At 43.7% G+C, this 16259-nt stretch overlaps 1 protein-coding gene across 1 annotated transcript in view; it reads left to right on the forward strand.

The window, feature by feature from the left end:
* The window catches only part of lrp1bb (low density lipoprotein receptor-related protein 1Bb), a 634358-nt gene that overhangs the window by 586521 nt on the left and 31578 nt on the right, over positions 1-16259 (forward strand). The window contains exons 84-87 of the mRNA XM_080786185.1: positions 1135-1260; positions 3274-3438; positions 14572-14733; positions 15459-15633. Of these exons, the coding sequence (XP_080642311.1) occupies positions 1135-1260; positions 3274-3438; positions 14572-14733; positions 15459-15633 (628 nt within the window). The remainder of the gene's footprint in view (positions 1-1134; positions 1261-3273; positions 3439-14571; positions 14734-15458; positions 15634-16259) is intronic.

The following is a 16259-nucleotide window of genomic DNA, read 5'->3' on the forward strand; positions in this document are numbered from 1 at the left end:
GACTGCGAAGCTCTATTAGGGTAGAAGGATGTAAAGATGTTTCTTGTCTGTAAACGTAAACGTAGTTTCAGAAATGGGTTCAATGAGTCATGCAGCTCCTAAAGAAGCAGACCACGTTTCTCTGTGACTCCGTGTGAGGGACAAAAAGCAAGACTTTCTGAGGTTAATCGCAGGCTTTAGTCTATACGCTGAAAATGATAATGCCTTTTTCAAAGACGGGCACATTGTGAAACACCTTTTGTTTTTGCTTTTTCTGACAAATTGTTCTGTTGATGAAAATGAATGCCTTCACTCAGTCAGAATTGCCATTGTAACGACTCTCTTGTATATAGCGCTGCTGCTATAGACTGTAATGGAAAACATTGTAGCTTCTCTTGCACTCAGTTGTCACAAACATGTTGGGTTCAAGAATCTGTTTCCTTCAGATCCCGATCGTACTCCCAGTGTCCAGTGATTTCCCAGAGATTCCCAGTCCCTTTCACATCACTGTTTGCCATAATATTCCATCGAACAGCACCAAACTGTAGCTTGGAGTATTATTAGATGTTTATCCCTAAATTTCCACGACATGTCTTCCCCTTTTGTCTTGTCTTGGTGCCAGTGTTGTTTTTCGTTGACTAAAACCAAGACGGAAAAATGTCCGTCGACTACCTTTTTCCACTGACGAAAACTAAATGAAAACTAAGCTATGATGACTAAAACTAGGACTAAATATACTGACAATTTCGTCAACAAATACGTCAAAACTAGACTAAAATGTTAGGAAGGGACTAGTGGACAAGACATCCAGTATAAGTAATTATACACTTGGTTGCATGCTGAAAATAGCTGATCTACAAGCTCACGTGAGCTTGTAGATCGGCTATTTTCAGCAAGTGTAAAATCAGTCATTACGACGGCATCAAGACCCGCCAAAACACATTTTATAGTCGACTAAATCACCTGTAGATTTAGTCGACTAAAATCGTATGACAATTAGTCGAAAACTAAAACTAGACTGACACTAAAACATTCCAGGTGACTAAAATGTGACTAAGACTAAGTGAAAACCATTCATGAGACTATGACTAAAACTAAAATCTAAATTTTGCTGCCAAAAACAACACTGCTTGCTTGCGTGTCTCGTCTCTACAGCGGCCAATCCGTGCCTGAGGATGACCTGTGACTTCATGTGTCTGCTCAACCCGTCGGGGGCCAAATGCACCTGCCCTGAGGGGAAGGTGTTGGCCAACGGGACCTGCACCGACGTCAACATCTCAGGTAGGCATTCTTTTTAACGTGTTTTAACCAGGGGGGCAGTCAGACGGATATTTTGTGAAGCCACTAAGGAAATGAAAGTTCATATAATGGCCTGTTGTGGCGCTCTCATTGGGCTCAAAAAAACCCATAGCCCCATAGAAGTCCATGTATTTGGGCCCAACTTCACCTAGACTGTATTACCTTAATAAACATGGTCATGAATACTTTTTGCTTCCAGTCACTAGTTTAAAGTCTCATTTCTAATGTCATAATATTCTTTTTGGAAAATTATGGTCCCATTTATTAGAAAAATGACCATAAAGTCGCGCATGTTCTGAGGGGCGTGGCTACCGTTAGTCTATGAACGGGATCCCCCACCCACTCGAGTCAAAATAAAAACCAACGAAGAAGAAGGGGGAAGTCTCGCCTCGTTGTCTGGGCCAGCCAATGGGCCAGCTGGCCTGAACTGGGCCAAAACGGATCTAGAAAGATGGCGACTTCCATTGCAAGGACTGACAGGCTTCATTTTACGTTCACGTTAGACCCGCGGGACGCTTTGTCCATATTTTTTACAGTCTATGGTTTTAACGCGTTAAGAGCTGACCTGAGATCAGATTCAAAAAAATGTCTTCTAGTGTACATCCTGACAGTTTTCTGAAAAAGCTATATGTTTCTATGTCAGTCGTTCTTCGATTTTTCAAAAATAGCAGACCGAGTGGAGCGCTATGAGCTTGTAGATCTGCTATTTTTGAATAGCTAAAGCACAACACAATGCTAACACCAAAAGAGGTTCCCACCCCAAAATGGGTTAATAAAAAGATCGCAGATCCAGGTTTATTTTATGTTCAGCTTTTATGTAAATCTGCTATTTTTGAGAGACGCTGTTCTACACCGATGTTTAGAACACATGTTTTCTGAAAAACGTATGTTGCTACCGTATGTATTTAGCTAAAAATCTAAAAATGACACCAGTTTTAATGTGTTATTCTTTCGTGTCACCTCCCTTAGAACAAAGACTGCCCTTTTGTATTAAAGATCTTGTCTTCGGGCCCCCCGATCCAAGAATTACATTTATTGGACTGGATTTTGATTAAGATTTCAGGCCCAGATTTAGGTCATCCTGACAGCTATATAATAGGGTCTGATAGAAGTAGAGAATCTGGCAACACAGGTTATCAGAGTACAGGTTGTAAAAGCCTTTTCAATGATGTGTTCTCAAATCAAATCTCGAAATTGGTGTAAGGAGATAAACTTATTTGAATGTTGTTAAACATCACATCAAAGAAGCTGGAATAAAACAGTCAAGGATATCTGTGTGATCTCACACCCCCTCACAACAATTATAGGCATTTTGTAATATACAGTAGCTGCCATTATTTATATCGAGTGGATCCTTCAACATAATGAAGACAATGAATCATCAGGAGGTACCAGTGAAATGCGTGACTCCCTCCCTCCATCCCTCCATCCTTCCATCCATCCATCCATCCCTCCCTCCCTCCATCCCTCCCTCCATCCCTCCCTCCATCCATCCATCCATCCATCTTCACCTGCTTATAGAGCTAATTAACACTGTTGCTGTACAAACACTAGCAATGATTCCTGTCAGAATCTAGAGCTTTTAATCACTTATTTTCATTCAATTACACACTCCATGAACCCTTGAGTTCACATGGGATGTGGGCGGGGTGTGTAATTGATAGAAAATAAGTCATTCTTTGGGGCGAACTATACTCTGTTAACCTTGCTTTATAACCTAAACATATCACTTACCCTAAACCTTTAGGTAATGTGTTCTATAGTGACATTTTCTTTCGGCCCTGATCCTCAGCCAGGCACAGAATTCTCGAAATTACTTTTTTTTGTGAGCTGCTCGGCCAACAATGAAAAGGTCGGCGGTGTATTTGCGATGTCGGACAGTGATGCGTGTTCAGCGGCTCCACCTCCACCACCACCACCACAATGAGGTTCAACTCGGCTTCTTATTTTGTGTGTCTGTTCGTTTGTTTTGTTTTTTTTCCTTTCCCCGTGAAGGTGAACTGTGCCGACCGCCCTGCGAGAACGGCGGCCGCTGCCTGGCCAATGAGAAGGGAGACTGGAGGTGCTACTGCTGGCCTGACTTTTCGGGGGAGCGCTGTGAGGTCAACCACTGCACGGACTACTGCCTGAACGGAGGCACCTGCACGGGCTCGCACCTCGGTGAGTTCTCACACAGCGTTGGTGGTTCTTTGGTGATTGTATTTCTTTAATTGTCCATACTAGCCCTTACCCGTTGTGAGATATTTGCCCCCCTCTTGTAGCCACGGGGGGTACTGCGCCCGGGTGCGTTTTAATTCACTAATACATTCATTATTAATCATTGATGTGTCAAATCGGAAAAAAAGGGCTCCGTTAAGACATCCATATTCATATGGTCAATGCCTGTGTGAAAAGTGGGAGTGATTGGTGCAGGCAATGATGAGATAACGCGCTGTTTCTGACATTCAGACATTCAGACATTGATTGAATTATAGTATGATGTGACTTAATTTGACTGAGGGACTGCTTTTTTGAATTTTCATTTTTCCCCCATTTTTTATGTCATATGAAAGCAGGGGATCATAGCTTCAAATTGACATATTGGTTGTTCAGTTTGACCCACCGCTTTTGGAGATATGGCTCATAGAGTATAATGTCTTGCGGAAATCAGCGAGTTGAGAAAACAGGCTTGAAAAGGTTCACTTCTGTGGGTCTCTAACATTATGCCTCCCACACATAGCTACATGCAGGGCATTTATTTCATATTTACATGTCGATTTCAGCTCTGACACTTATTTCAGACATGCTCTAGTATATGTGAAGAGTCTGCCTATGTGCTATTATTAACTCATTTTGAAGAAAGTTATTCTCCTCTGGTGAAAAGCTGTAATTTGCGCGATGGCAGTCAAATCTCGGTCAAATCTGGTCACATAATTATCAGAGTTACAGGCAAATACTGAAGTGTACCCGTTTCAATGGTCTTTCTGCCTTGGTATTTTCCGCTCAGACTGCTCACATAGGACATAGGAAAACAAATAAAAAGAAAGACATTTAATTTTAATTTCCATTCCAACAATATGGTTTTGCTGGAAGCAGTGCACCTGCAGGCTTCAGCTGCTATTGACAGTGAATATATTATAAAAACTTAGCGATGCAGTTTCTCGCTGCTCCGCTTAATAAAACATTTTTCTTCTAGTCTAAACAAAAACTACATTTACACCTGGATTGCTGAAATGAATACAAAAACCTGGAAAAAAAATAGTGAAATCATCAATATTTTTTGTTTTTATTTAGCGATGTGTATACAGGTATATTGCAGCATGTTGACATTTGCAACGCGACGATACATTTCCGATATTATTATTATTGTGCAGACGTAGTATTTTGATCTTGGCGTTCGCATGCAGGCTCTGCTATACGGTATGTGTATATCGTTTTATTCCCTGCTGCTCAGCACTTTAGAAGGCAACCATTTAACCCATTCTGAACGGGAACCACATTTTGGTGTTAGCAGCATGTTATGCTTTAGCTATTGAAAAATAGCAGATCTACAAGCTCGTAGCGCGCCACCGAGTGGCGCGCTACGAGCTTGTAGGTCTGCTATTTTTGAAACATCGAAGAACGACTGACATTTTTAGAATCTGATCTCAGGTCAGAATGGGTTAATCAGACCAGTGTGTGTCCAGTGGAAACCTCCTGTATGAATCTGATCTCAGGTCTGAATGGGTTAAGTGCAGGGAGATATATATGTATAAATACTGTATGCACTACATATATAACAAACCCCCCCCCCCCCCCCAGGGGAAAACAGAGAACCCTTAGGGAAAGCAGAACCCACAGCTGGGGTGGTGCTGGTGGGAGAAAACAAGCATTTAACAACCTACAGTGACGGCAACAGGAAAGCCCAGTTAGTGAAGCAGGTGAGCTTACATAAGAGTTCCACCATGCCCAGGTGGTGGCGTAACCGTCTGGGCACCCGACTGTTAATCCAGTCGCAGTGTGCCGCGGGTTCGACTCCCGAGCCCGACACGGCCTTTACTGCATGTCTTCCCCCCCATCTCTCTCTCCCGTTTCCTGTCAGCCTACTGTCTGTCCCTTCAAAAAACCAATAAAAAGGCGTAAGCCGCAAAAAAATATCTTAAAAAATAAATAAAAAAAGAGTGCCACCATAATAATAATAATATCTGGGACTTATATAGTGCTTTTCATGACACTCAAAGACGCTTTACATGTAGGGGCCAGGGGGGGGAACAAGAAAAAGGACAACTTTATTAGAAGAAAAAAAACAATTAAAATAGTCAAACCAATAAAACAGTGCTTATAACAAGTTTAAAAACACATCAGCTTGGAAATGCGATTGTGAACAGGTGGGTTTTCAGTGCAGATTTGAAGGGAAGGAAGTGAGGGGGGGGCATCTCGGATGTGTTTTGGGGAGAGCGTTCCAGAGGGTAGGGGCGGCCACGGAGAAGGCCCATGTCGCCCCAGGTTTTGCCTTTGATCCTTTATAGGGACCTCAAGGAGGTCTCTGGACCTGAGGGAGCTCGATGGGCCGTGTGGCTTGAGGAGATGGGAGAGGTAGGGGGGGGCAGGTTGTGTAGTGTGAGGAGTACTTTGAAGTGGATTGGTTGTTTGACGGGGAGCCAGTGGAGCTCATGAAGGACATGGTGTGATCATGATGTGGTCTCTGGATGGGGTGGAGGTGAGTAGGCGGGTGGCTGAGTTTTGTTTTGAACATATTGGAGTTTATTGAGGTCAGCTGCTTGGCGCTTACACTTCGCCCACACAGTGGTGTGCATGCGACCGTCTTTGGGTGCTCCTGCATGCATGCGCGTGTGTGTGTGTCTGTGTGTTCTGAATGCAGTACTTTTACTTGTAATATTGTGGTATTGCTACTTTTACCATTGGTGATGGTAATGATACGCTCTATACACCCAATTCAAAGGGCTTTATTGGCATGAGAAAACATACGTTTACATTGCCAAAGCAGAAAGCACAATACAGCAATACAATCAAAACAAACATTATATACATTTGAAAGTCAGAATTTTCAATAGATTCTATGTACCAAGGACACTCGATGCAGGTATAGTGCAGGAATATACACAATGATTAGTCTTTAGGGTGGTTGTGTTCCGTTTGATATCCTTCTCCTATCACAGCAGCTCACGAATCTTGCTGCTGTGTTTGCACATGGTTGTACTTCGCCCAGCAGATATGGGAGTTTTTTTTGTCATTGGTCACGTTTTCAAAATCTCCGTGCGTGGTTGTAATCTGTGGGAAGTATATGTGTGTCTCTGATGTCTTGGTACAATGGACAGATGGTTAGGAAGTGTAGCTCGGTTTCCACTTTGTTTAGTGTGCAGTGGGTGCATTATAGTCTGTCTTCTCTCGGGATACAGGTCTGCCAAGACTGCTCACTGAGTCTGTACCTAGTTAACCCATTCTGAACGGGAACCCATCTTGGTGTTGGCATCATGTTATGCTTTAGCTATTGAAAAATAGCAGATCTACAAGCTCATAGCGCGCCACCGAGTGGCACGCTACGAGCGTGTAGGTCTGTTATTTTTTGAAAAATCGAAGAACGACTGACATTTTTAGAATCTGATCTCAGGTCAGAATGGGTTAATCAGACCAGTGTGTGTCCAGTGGAAACCTCGTATGAATCTGATCTCAGGTCAGAATGGGTTAAGATTGTTCTTTGTTTTACACCCACATAGTAATGCAGTGAATTAACCCCTCGAGTATCTGACTGAATTAACTCCGCAAGCTGTAACGTATCATAATGTACAATATAAGCTTGCATGAAGGCGCTTTGTACTGTATCTGTGTTTATAGTTACACTATATGTGTGTTAGACAACCATTAAGCAGAGATTGAGACGGTGCACAGGCTGCACAGACTTCGATCTGTAAGGTTTTCCGATTAAATGTTCGTCTCTTCAGAGGTTCTCCGGCTCACCGTTGGTCTTTAAAGGAGAATTCCATGCTAGAATGCTTTCTTATCTTTCTTACCTTTCTTTGTAGTTGTTATGTCCTCACCAAAGAGGTCCAGGTGTTTTTTTGTGCAAAAACTCCTTATTGGCTATATTTCCCCTACCATAAGCCCTCAATGAATTGCATCGCATTGAATGGGAATTGAATGGGGCTATGTGGTGTTATGCTAGTTCGCTTATTTCCATCGAAAGAAGTAGTAAAGTGTGCCGCTTGGGATATTATTTACATTATGAAGAGAGGATATATACAAAGAAATTATCATTTTGAGCGATGGAAATAAGCGAATTAGCACAAAACCCCATAGCCCCATTCAATTCAATGCAATTCATTTAGGGCTTATGGTAGGGGAAACAGCCAATAAGGAACTTTTGCACAAAATAACACCTGGACCTCTTTGGTGGGGACGTAACAACTACAAAGAAAGGTAAGAAAGCCTTCTAGTATGGAATTCTCCTTTAAATTCCATTCCATTCCACTGCGGTGCCTAAAAAATCTATTTCAATTTCTGTGGGCGATATATATATATACAGTATATATAACTGGACCATCTCTGCCCAGCACTGCCCTCGGTGCCCTGTAGTTTTTTCTCCCTTAACCCATTCTGACCCGAGATCAGATTCTAAAAAATGTCAGTCGTTCTTCGATTTTTCAAAAATAGCAGACCTACAAGCTCGTAGCGCGCCACTCGGTGGCGTGCTATGAGCTTGTAGATCTGCTATTTTTCAATAGCTAAAGCACGACATGATGCTATAACACCAAAATGGCTTCCCGTTCAGAATGGGTTAACACAGAGCATATACCTCGCCTCACGTTGTCAATATTTAGCTTTCAGGTTTTTACTCCTAAACCAAGCAAGGTTAATCCTGTCTGCCTCTCGTCTCCGCTCCTATAGGCTGCTCGATATATATACCGTAATGCCTGATTTATCTTTGGACATGCATCGCTTCGCAAACCCAAAGCATACAGTAGCCCATCGGTTTAATAATAATCCCTCCTCAAGATACAGATATAATAGTTGATGGTTTTGTTGTTGTTCTAGTAGTGAATTAGAGGCAGCATGTGTGAGCACGACTCACAGTTGTTGACAATCTGTCTTGTTTTGTTGCCCGGGCCGGGGTTCACCGGCTGTATAAAAGCTCACGCAACAACTTCCTGCATTTATTGTATGATGAATTATGCTCCTATTTATGCCTTGTGCAGCTGGAGAGAGAGAGAGAGAGAGAGAGAGAGATGAAACAAAGCGATATGATATTTATTTGTTCTGCTGCTGGCCGTACAGTATCGTCGGTTCGTTCGTTCATTCATGCTCGGCGTGACGGGGGGGGGGGGGGCTTTTTCATAAAGTGGGAGAGTTTTCGCCGCATTGAGCACATGTGACCCTGCAGGCAGGAAGGCTATTGGCCTAAATGGGTGATGGAGACTGAGTGAGCTATAGTTGTCAAATGGGCTGCCTCCTCCCGTTGCACACTTACTTTGGAGATGAAGGGGGGCTGCCTCCTCTCGTGCACACTTACTTTGGAGATGAAGGGGGGGCTGCCTCCTCCCGTGCACACTTACTTTGGAGATGAAGGGGGGGCTGCCTCCCGTGCACACACTTACTTTGGAGATGAAGGGGGGCTGCCTCCCGTGCACACTTACTTTGGAGGCTGCCTCCCGTGCACACTTTCCCGGGCACGTCTTCATAATCACTCAGTAGCTATAGTGTATATTCTCCGGTCACATCGGTCTAAACTGGATTTTAAATCAGGCCTAAATGGGTTAATCTGATGTTGTTATAGACTAGAACAAGTGGTACAGGTGAAAAATTACATAACTCCATCCCTAAGTCTCTTAAGGCCAATTTCAACCAGACGCCTTTGAGTTTTACAAAGTGGGCCCTTGATCCAGAAAAGGTGGAGAACGAACCACTGTTCTGTTCATGCTGTGCGTTTAGCATTAGGGGCGGCCATAGCTGAGTAGGTATCTGGTTAAAGAGGCCTTCTGGGGGAAAGGGAAGGTCGCTCGTTAGACCCTCCTCGGCTCGCCCAGTGTGCGTGTAAAAGCAATTTCCACAAACCCCATGGGGACCAGAAATGACTCCCTCCACTCCCCTTTCCCCTGCCCCTGTTACTGTGCGTTCAGAAATGACTCCCTCCACTCCCCTTTCCCCTGCCCCTGTTACTGTGCGTTCAGACGCTATAATGTTGACATTAATACTTTTAACGGTGCATACAGCACAGCTCTTGTACAACGTCTTGTACTACTACTGTCTTTTGAGTAGTCCATACTGCCTGACTGTACCATCTGTACAACTGTCTTTTGAGCATTGCATACTTGCCTAAAAAAGCCTGTACAAATTAAATGCCATGCATGCATGAGTAATAATCGCTGTGTTCCTTTTATATCCATTAAAACTTTACGTGATCCTATTTTGTGCAATGAATGATAGATCTAAACCTAGTGATTATAAAAGGATTTAACTTTCACTTCTTCACTGTAGTTAGTTATAAAGTCTCATCTGCATCTGAGTTCTTTTGATTGTGACTATCATAGCCAGTTATGTTCAGAGAGAAGAATGTGCCATGGATTTCATCAGATAAAAACCCCACAAGTTGGAAAGATGATATTTCAAACTGGAGGACTTTAGTCCCACATGATGTGATTGCCAAGTGTGGTTTTTGCGCCTTCCATCCACATTTTACTTTATTCGTGTTTCTTTCTTTTTTATCTGAATCTTCAACATTCGCAGTGATGTGTTCTCCAATGGCCCCTTGTTGTGTTTCCACTTTAAGTGTAAGTCTTGGCTCCCCCCTGACATTTTACGCAAGGTTTTGGCAACGGCAGGAAACTCTCGCCAACTCTCGGAGCAGCAGAAAATATGTCCCAGGATGTTAAATTACTGGAGGAAGCACGAATTCACAGCAGCAGCTTATGTTTAAACAATGTTTCAACTTCGCCAAGGAAGATGTGGACAACTTGTTAGATGCTTGGATAGAATCTGAACAATCTTAATAATGGCTTTCAAGGGAATGTTTGGCAACCCTATAAATAGTCAGGCTGATCCAGCAGCTTCACTGCAGACAGTACAATGTTTCTACCGTACATCAAATCACTCTGAAAGTCATCTCAACTATAATTAGCCTTCTTCTAGACCGCAGTGGTTCCCAAAGTGGGGTTCCGGGGACCCCTAGGGGTACTTGAGGGAGTTCCAGGGGGTACCTACCTGTAGCTCAATTAGAGACAGTTAGGAACCAAATGGACCCTTATGGGTCTGTAACTCAGAGAGTGTACAAATGGAACCAAATGGACCCTATTACGGGTCAATTTGGTTCCATTTGTACACTCTCAGAGTTAAATTAACAGTGCTTTTACAATATAAATTGGGGTACCAGAGATAGAAATGCCATTAAATCGGGGGTCCGTAGCATAACGCATGTGAACCTGGGGGGGTCCATGAAATGAATATGTTTCGGAATCACTGCTAGAGCCGTAGAAATCCTCCCTTATCGGGGTCACTGGCATATGTTTTCAAATGGGGGGTCCGTGGGCTAAAAAAATGTCAATTTGGGGGTCCTTGACATGAAAGAGTTTGGGAACCACTGCTATGGTCTAGAGACGACCATGGGTTTTCAACCGTGGGCCGTGGTCCGCAGAGGTGGACGAAAATAACACTGTCTGCTACATGTGTCCAGTTTGCCTAGGCTGTGACTAAATAATATTTTGAGAGAGGACTTGGCCTCATGTCCTGCTTTGGTCCAGGGGAAAAAATAACTTTCATAACACAAAAATATCGTTCTTGACAAATGATATCCCTTGCTGTTTACTGAACAGGTGGTATAGTACATCTAGCCCATTTAGGCCGGACGTAAAAAGAAAAATCTTTTAAACGTTCGCAGACCTACAAGACCTACAAGCTCGTAGCGTGCCACTCGGTGGCGCGCTACGAGCTTGTAGATCTGCTATTTTTCAATAGCTAAAGTATCACATAATGCTTATAAGTTAAAACACCAAAAGGGGTTCCCGCCCAGAATGGGCTAGGGTACAAGTTACAACCTGTTTGGGGGACGTACGGGGGAGTGAAGGACTAGAAGATGACTCAATGTTGCAGTGATGGTGAGAATCATTACCTCGAGCAGAGTAGACCAGGCAGCCGTCCAAAGACCTGACTCGCTAGGCTATCTCTGCTGCAGCTTCCTATAAGAGTCATTACACACACACACACGCACACGCACACACGCGCACGCACGCACACACACACACACACAGCTGCAGGCGACTGTCCATCCAAAGATGTGATTTGCGGCGCTGTCTCTGCTCCATCCCCAAAAAGCAGAGCTGCTAATGGATGGGAGATTTCTCTAAGCACCGCTGCCGGTTGCCATGGTGGTGTTTCTACCTTAGAGCAGGGGGGGGGGGGGGTTCTCAAAGACCCCCCATGATAATTTGGCGACCCCCCTGAGGGGCGACAGTGTTGTTTTTGGCAGCAGATTTTAGTTTTAGTCATATAGTCTCTTGAATAGTTTTCATTTAGTTTGAGTCAAATTTTAGTCACCTGGAATGTTTTAGTGTTAGTCTAGTTTTAGTCGACTAAAATGTATTTTGGCGGGTCTTGATGCCGTTGTAATGACTGATTTTACACTTGCTGAAAATAGCCGATCTACAAGCTCACAACGCATTTTAGTTAGTAGTTTTAGTCGACGAAATCAACACTGGGTAGCGACCCACGGGTTAAGAACCCCTGACTTAGAGCAGTAGTTCTCCACCTTCTTCTCCATGGTGGTGTTTCTACCTTAGAGCAGTGGTCCGATCTCCACCTTTCAGAGATCAGGACCCCACTTGAAAATCTGGGCTGCCGTGTCATGTGGTCCAGACGTCCAGGGCTGGACTGGGACAAGAATCATTTTCGCGCGAATTTGGACCCAGACCTGGCCCACCACAACCAGCGCCATAGCAGAAACTATAGCACCCGCTCCGTCAACAAACAAACAAACAGGCCCTAATACCACCACTTTTACAGAACAACATAAATGATACAAACCAACAGACAACTACACAACCCTTTGTTGCTCTCACAAGAATGATGCTGGCAAAAGGATTCAAGATAGAAGAGGGTTTATTTGTCACTCACTGATATTCAGGTACAGTGGAATTATCATGATGGCAGAATGGCAGCACGCCCGGACCTTTCCTGGTGGCCTGCCGCCTATTGGCCTGCCTGCCTGTCCAAAAAAACAATCAGTTCAGTTCATGGGTGGGCCGCGTGCGTGTGTGATCAGAGCGTGTTCATTTTAATTAGTGCTTTTAAACCTGAGATCTGATGGAAAGATCAAATATCATCTTTACAGATTGAGACACCAGATGTCATTTAGCAGTCTTTGGTGAAACTTCACTTTAGTCTGTAGCTACGGAGTCGTCTTAAACTGGGTTCTCTTGTCAGCAGCTTTTAAAAATAGGATGAGGGAATACTTGACCACTGTCTTTACTGTACTGGTAGTGAACGACAATCTGTTCCGTTTGTTTGATTTTATGTTTATGTTGCTATTTGTGATATTTTATGAGCAACTTTATCTGCTACCGTTTTGTCCAGAACTCCCTTTGCAAAACAAAAAAAGAAAATACCAACAATTTGGTATACTTTAAGTTCCTATCTATTGGAATCACACACAAAAAAAAAAGGTTATAAAGGAAATATTTCATGCCAATTATCCCATTTAGGCCTGACGTCGAAATACAAAACAAAATCTTCTATTCTATATTCTGAAATACCCATGTTTCTATGTCAGTGGTTTCAAAAATTGCAGACCTACAAGTTCATAGCGCCCCACTCTGTGGCACTTGCAATACACTCGTGGCCCACTAGTGGTCCCCGGCATTGTGTTATTTTTAGTAGCCACCCTGTAAAGTGGCAGTGTTCATAATATGTGCACAGCTGTTCACCCACACTGCCATGTCAGCCCCAGGGTCTCTGTGCCTCCATGTTAATCAATGCTTACAATCTGTTCCATGCGGTTTCCTTTCCTAGTCAGTGGAGCTACATAATCACGGTCTGCTGCTTTAAAGGAGAATTCCATACTAGAAGGCTTTTTTTTCACCTTTCTTAGCTTTCTTTGTAGTTGTTACAAAGAGGTCCAGGTGTTTTTTTGTGCAAAAACTCCTTATTGGCTATTTCCCCTATACCATAAGCCCTCAATGAATTGCATTGAATTAGATGGGAATTGAATGGGGCTATGGGGTGTTGTGCTAATTTGCTTATTTCCATCGAAATAAGTAGTAAAGTGTGCCTCTTGGGATATTATTTACATTATGAAGAGAGGGTATATACAAAAAATATATAATTATGTGTGATGGAAATCAGCGTAATTGTTTCCATGTTGAATAAATGTCAGATATTTTCAAGCATTTAAAAACGTGGTGGAATTGCAGACCTATACAAGATCACAGCGTGCATAATTTGGCACGCGTCTTGTATAATAAATGTCACTAATTTCTGTCATTTGTCATATCATAATCTGCCTCATGCATGTTTATAGTTTACAAAGCCTTAAAGCCAACGGAAATGTCATTTGTAATTTATGTTCCAAATGTTAAATGCCAAAAAGAAAACAAAATTAATTGTCTGACAATGAATCATCACATGAAATGTCATGATGGTTGTGACAGCCGTAGGCCCACGGGCAGCACATTAAATATACCGTTCTCCCTGTTATTATTTATTATGTAGTCGGCAGGACGTACTGCCAACATAATTGTGAAGTGATTGATTGATTTATTACCAGTTTGCAGAATTACAGTACATTTCAACATAGTTGTGTATATTCGTACGTCTCTAAATGTTTTGATGAATTGAAAATGGTGGGCCCTATTGTAAACAAGTGTCGTCCACTCACAGTTAACAGTTGTATTGAGTTGTAGTAGTCAAAACAGGAAATCATCATAGAGGAGATTCAGATTTTATGGGGGCCAGTTTCGAATTGCAGCCATCCGTTGGTGCCCTTTGAGGGCGGTTTTGAAGGAGTCAAGGGATTTGCATGTCTTAATGACTGTTTGTAGGTGATTATGCACTCTACGGCGCTCTTTCTTTATCTCTGTCCCTCATAGGGTCTTGCCTCACTATAATGTCGCTGTCCGGTATAGATTCTCACTATAATCCTGGTTCTTCTTCCCTACAGGGAAGCTGACATGTCGCGGTCCGGTATAGGATTCTCACTATAATCCTGGTTCTTCTTCCCTACAGGGAAGCTGACATGTCGCGGTCCGGTATAGGATTCTCACTATAATCCTGGTTCTTCCCTACAGAGGAGCCAACATGTCTTCTCACTCTAACCCTGGTTCTCCTCTACAGGGAAGCCGACGTGCCGCTGTCCCGTGGGGTTCTCGGGGCCGTTCTGTGAGAAGCGGGTGTGCGACGGCCACTGCCTGAACGGAGCCACGTGTGACGTCAGCACGGGCAACCAGCCGGTGTGTCGCTGCATGGCGGAGTACACCGGAGACCGCTGCCTTTACCGTGAGTTGTTTCTCTCTTTTTAACTTTAACAAGACACCCGGTAAACACAACATGCTATTCATTATCGTGTGTGTATGTGTGTGTGTGTGTGTGTGTGTGTGTGTGTGTGTGTGTGTGTGGGGGTGGGTGTGGGGGTGTGCGTGCGTGTGTGTGTGTGACCTTCAGACGATGTACTTTAGCCTGTGGCATTTTCAAATTAAGTAAAAGGACAAGGTGGTAAACCAGCGTGTAAACAGTGAGAATGTCCCCCCTGCACAAAAATGTTTTTTTAAAGGTTGATAATTAAAAAAAACGAAGGGTGCTGTCAATGACAATAATGTCACTCATCCGCATGGGGGGGAGGGGGGGAATCAAACAAGAAAACAAGGAACAACAGATTCCTGGTGCCACATACTAGTGATAATTGCCATGTCTTTGCCGTGTTCGTGTCGTAACGGGGGCAACGTGTGCAATGCAAGACACGATCTCAGCAGCTGCACACCATTAGTGCATTCCTACTGTTGCATATATTGCCTCAAGGGGCGATATGTTTTCATCTGTGGCGGCTGAGAGATGTCATTTGATGCGGATAATTAAGTCCCCATTAAAGCCCTGTAAAATTCCAATCAAATCTGCTCAAAATCTATGCTCTCAGTTTTTTCTTTTTGCTCATTATATACCCAACCGGCGTCTTCTCCTCTCCCCCTCCCCTCCCTCTCCCCCCTGTACTACGGGTGGCTGAGCAGACATCTGCCACCACTACTGCGTGAACTCCAAGGCGTGCACGCTGTCCAGCAGCGGCTACGTGGAGTGCGTGTGCCCCGCCCGCTACGAGGGGAACAAGTGCGAGGTGGACAAGTGCCTGCGTTGTCACGGAGCGCCCTGCCTGGTCACCGAGGACACGGGAGAGGTGGTCTGCAAGTGAGTAGAAAAGCTCTGTCATCATCAACCTCGCTCGCAACCCCCCCCCCACACACACACACACACACACACACACACACACACACACACACACCCTCTCTCAATTCAATTTTCAATTCAAAGGGCTTCATTGGCATGAGAAAACATACGTTTACATTGCCAAAGCAGAAAGAAAATACAACAATACAGCAATACAATCAAAGCAAAAAGTATGTACTTTGAAGGTCAGAATCTTCAATAGATCAAATTCTATGTACCAAGGTCACTCGATGCAGGTATAGTGCAGGAATATACACAATGATTCACACACACACACACACACACACACACACACACACACACACACACACACACACACACACACACACACACACACTACAGTTCTCTGGAACTATAAATAAATACAATCATAATTGCTGGTAGCCTGCAGCTCCCTACAAAAAGGAGGGAGTTTAAATCAACGCATTTTTATTCACCCACTTGAACCCCATAGATAGCGGGCCCCATTCTGGCGTGAACTACAAGGTCGATATGTACCTTCATACCTTGATATACCTTTATTGATCCCCCGCGAGGGGTGAAATTCAGGCACCCAGAGGACAGCGCAGCATTTTAAGTTACAGATA

This window comes from Protomyctophum bolini (genome assembly GCF_963924005.1).
Source record: "Protomyctophum bolini genome assembly, chromosome: 16".
Classification (NCBI taxonomy): domain Eukaryota; kingdom Metazoa; phylum Chordata; class Actinopteri; order Myctophiformes; family Myctophidae; genus Protomyctophum; species Protomyctophum bolini.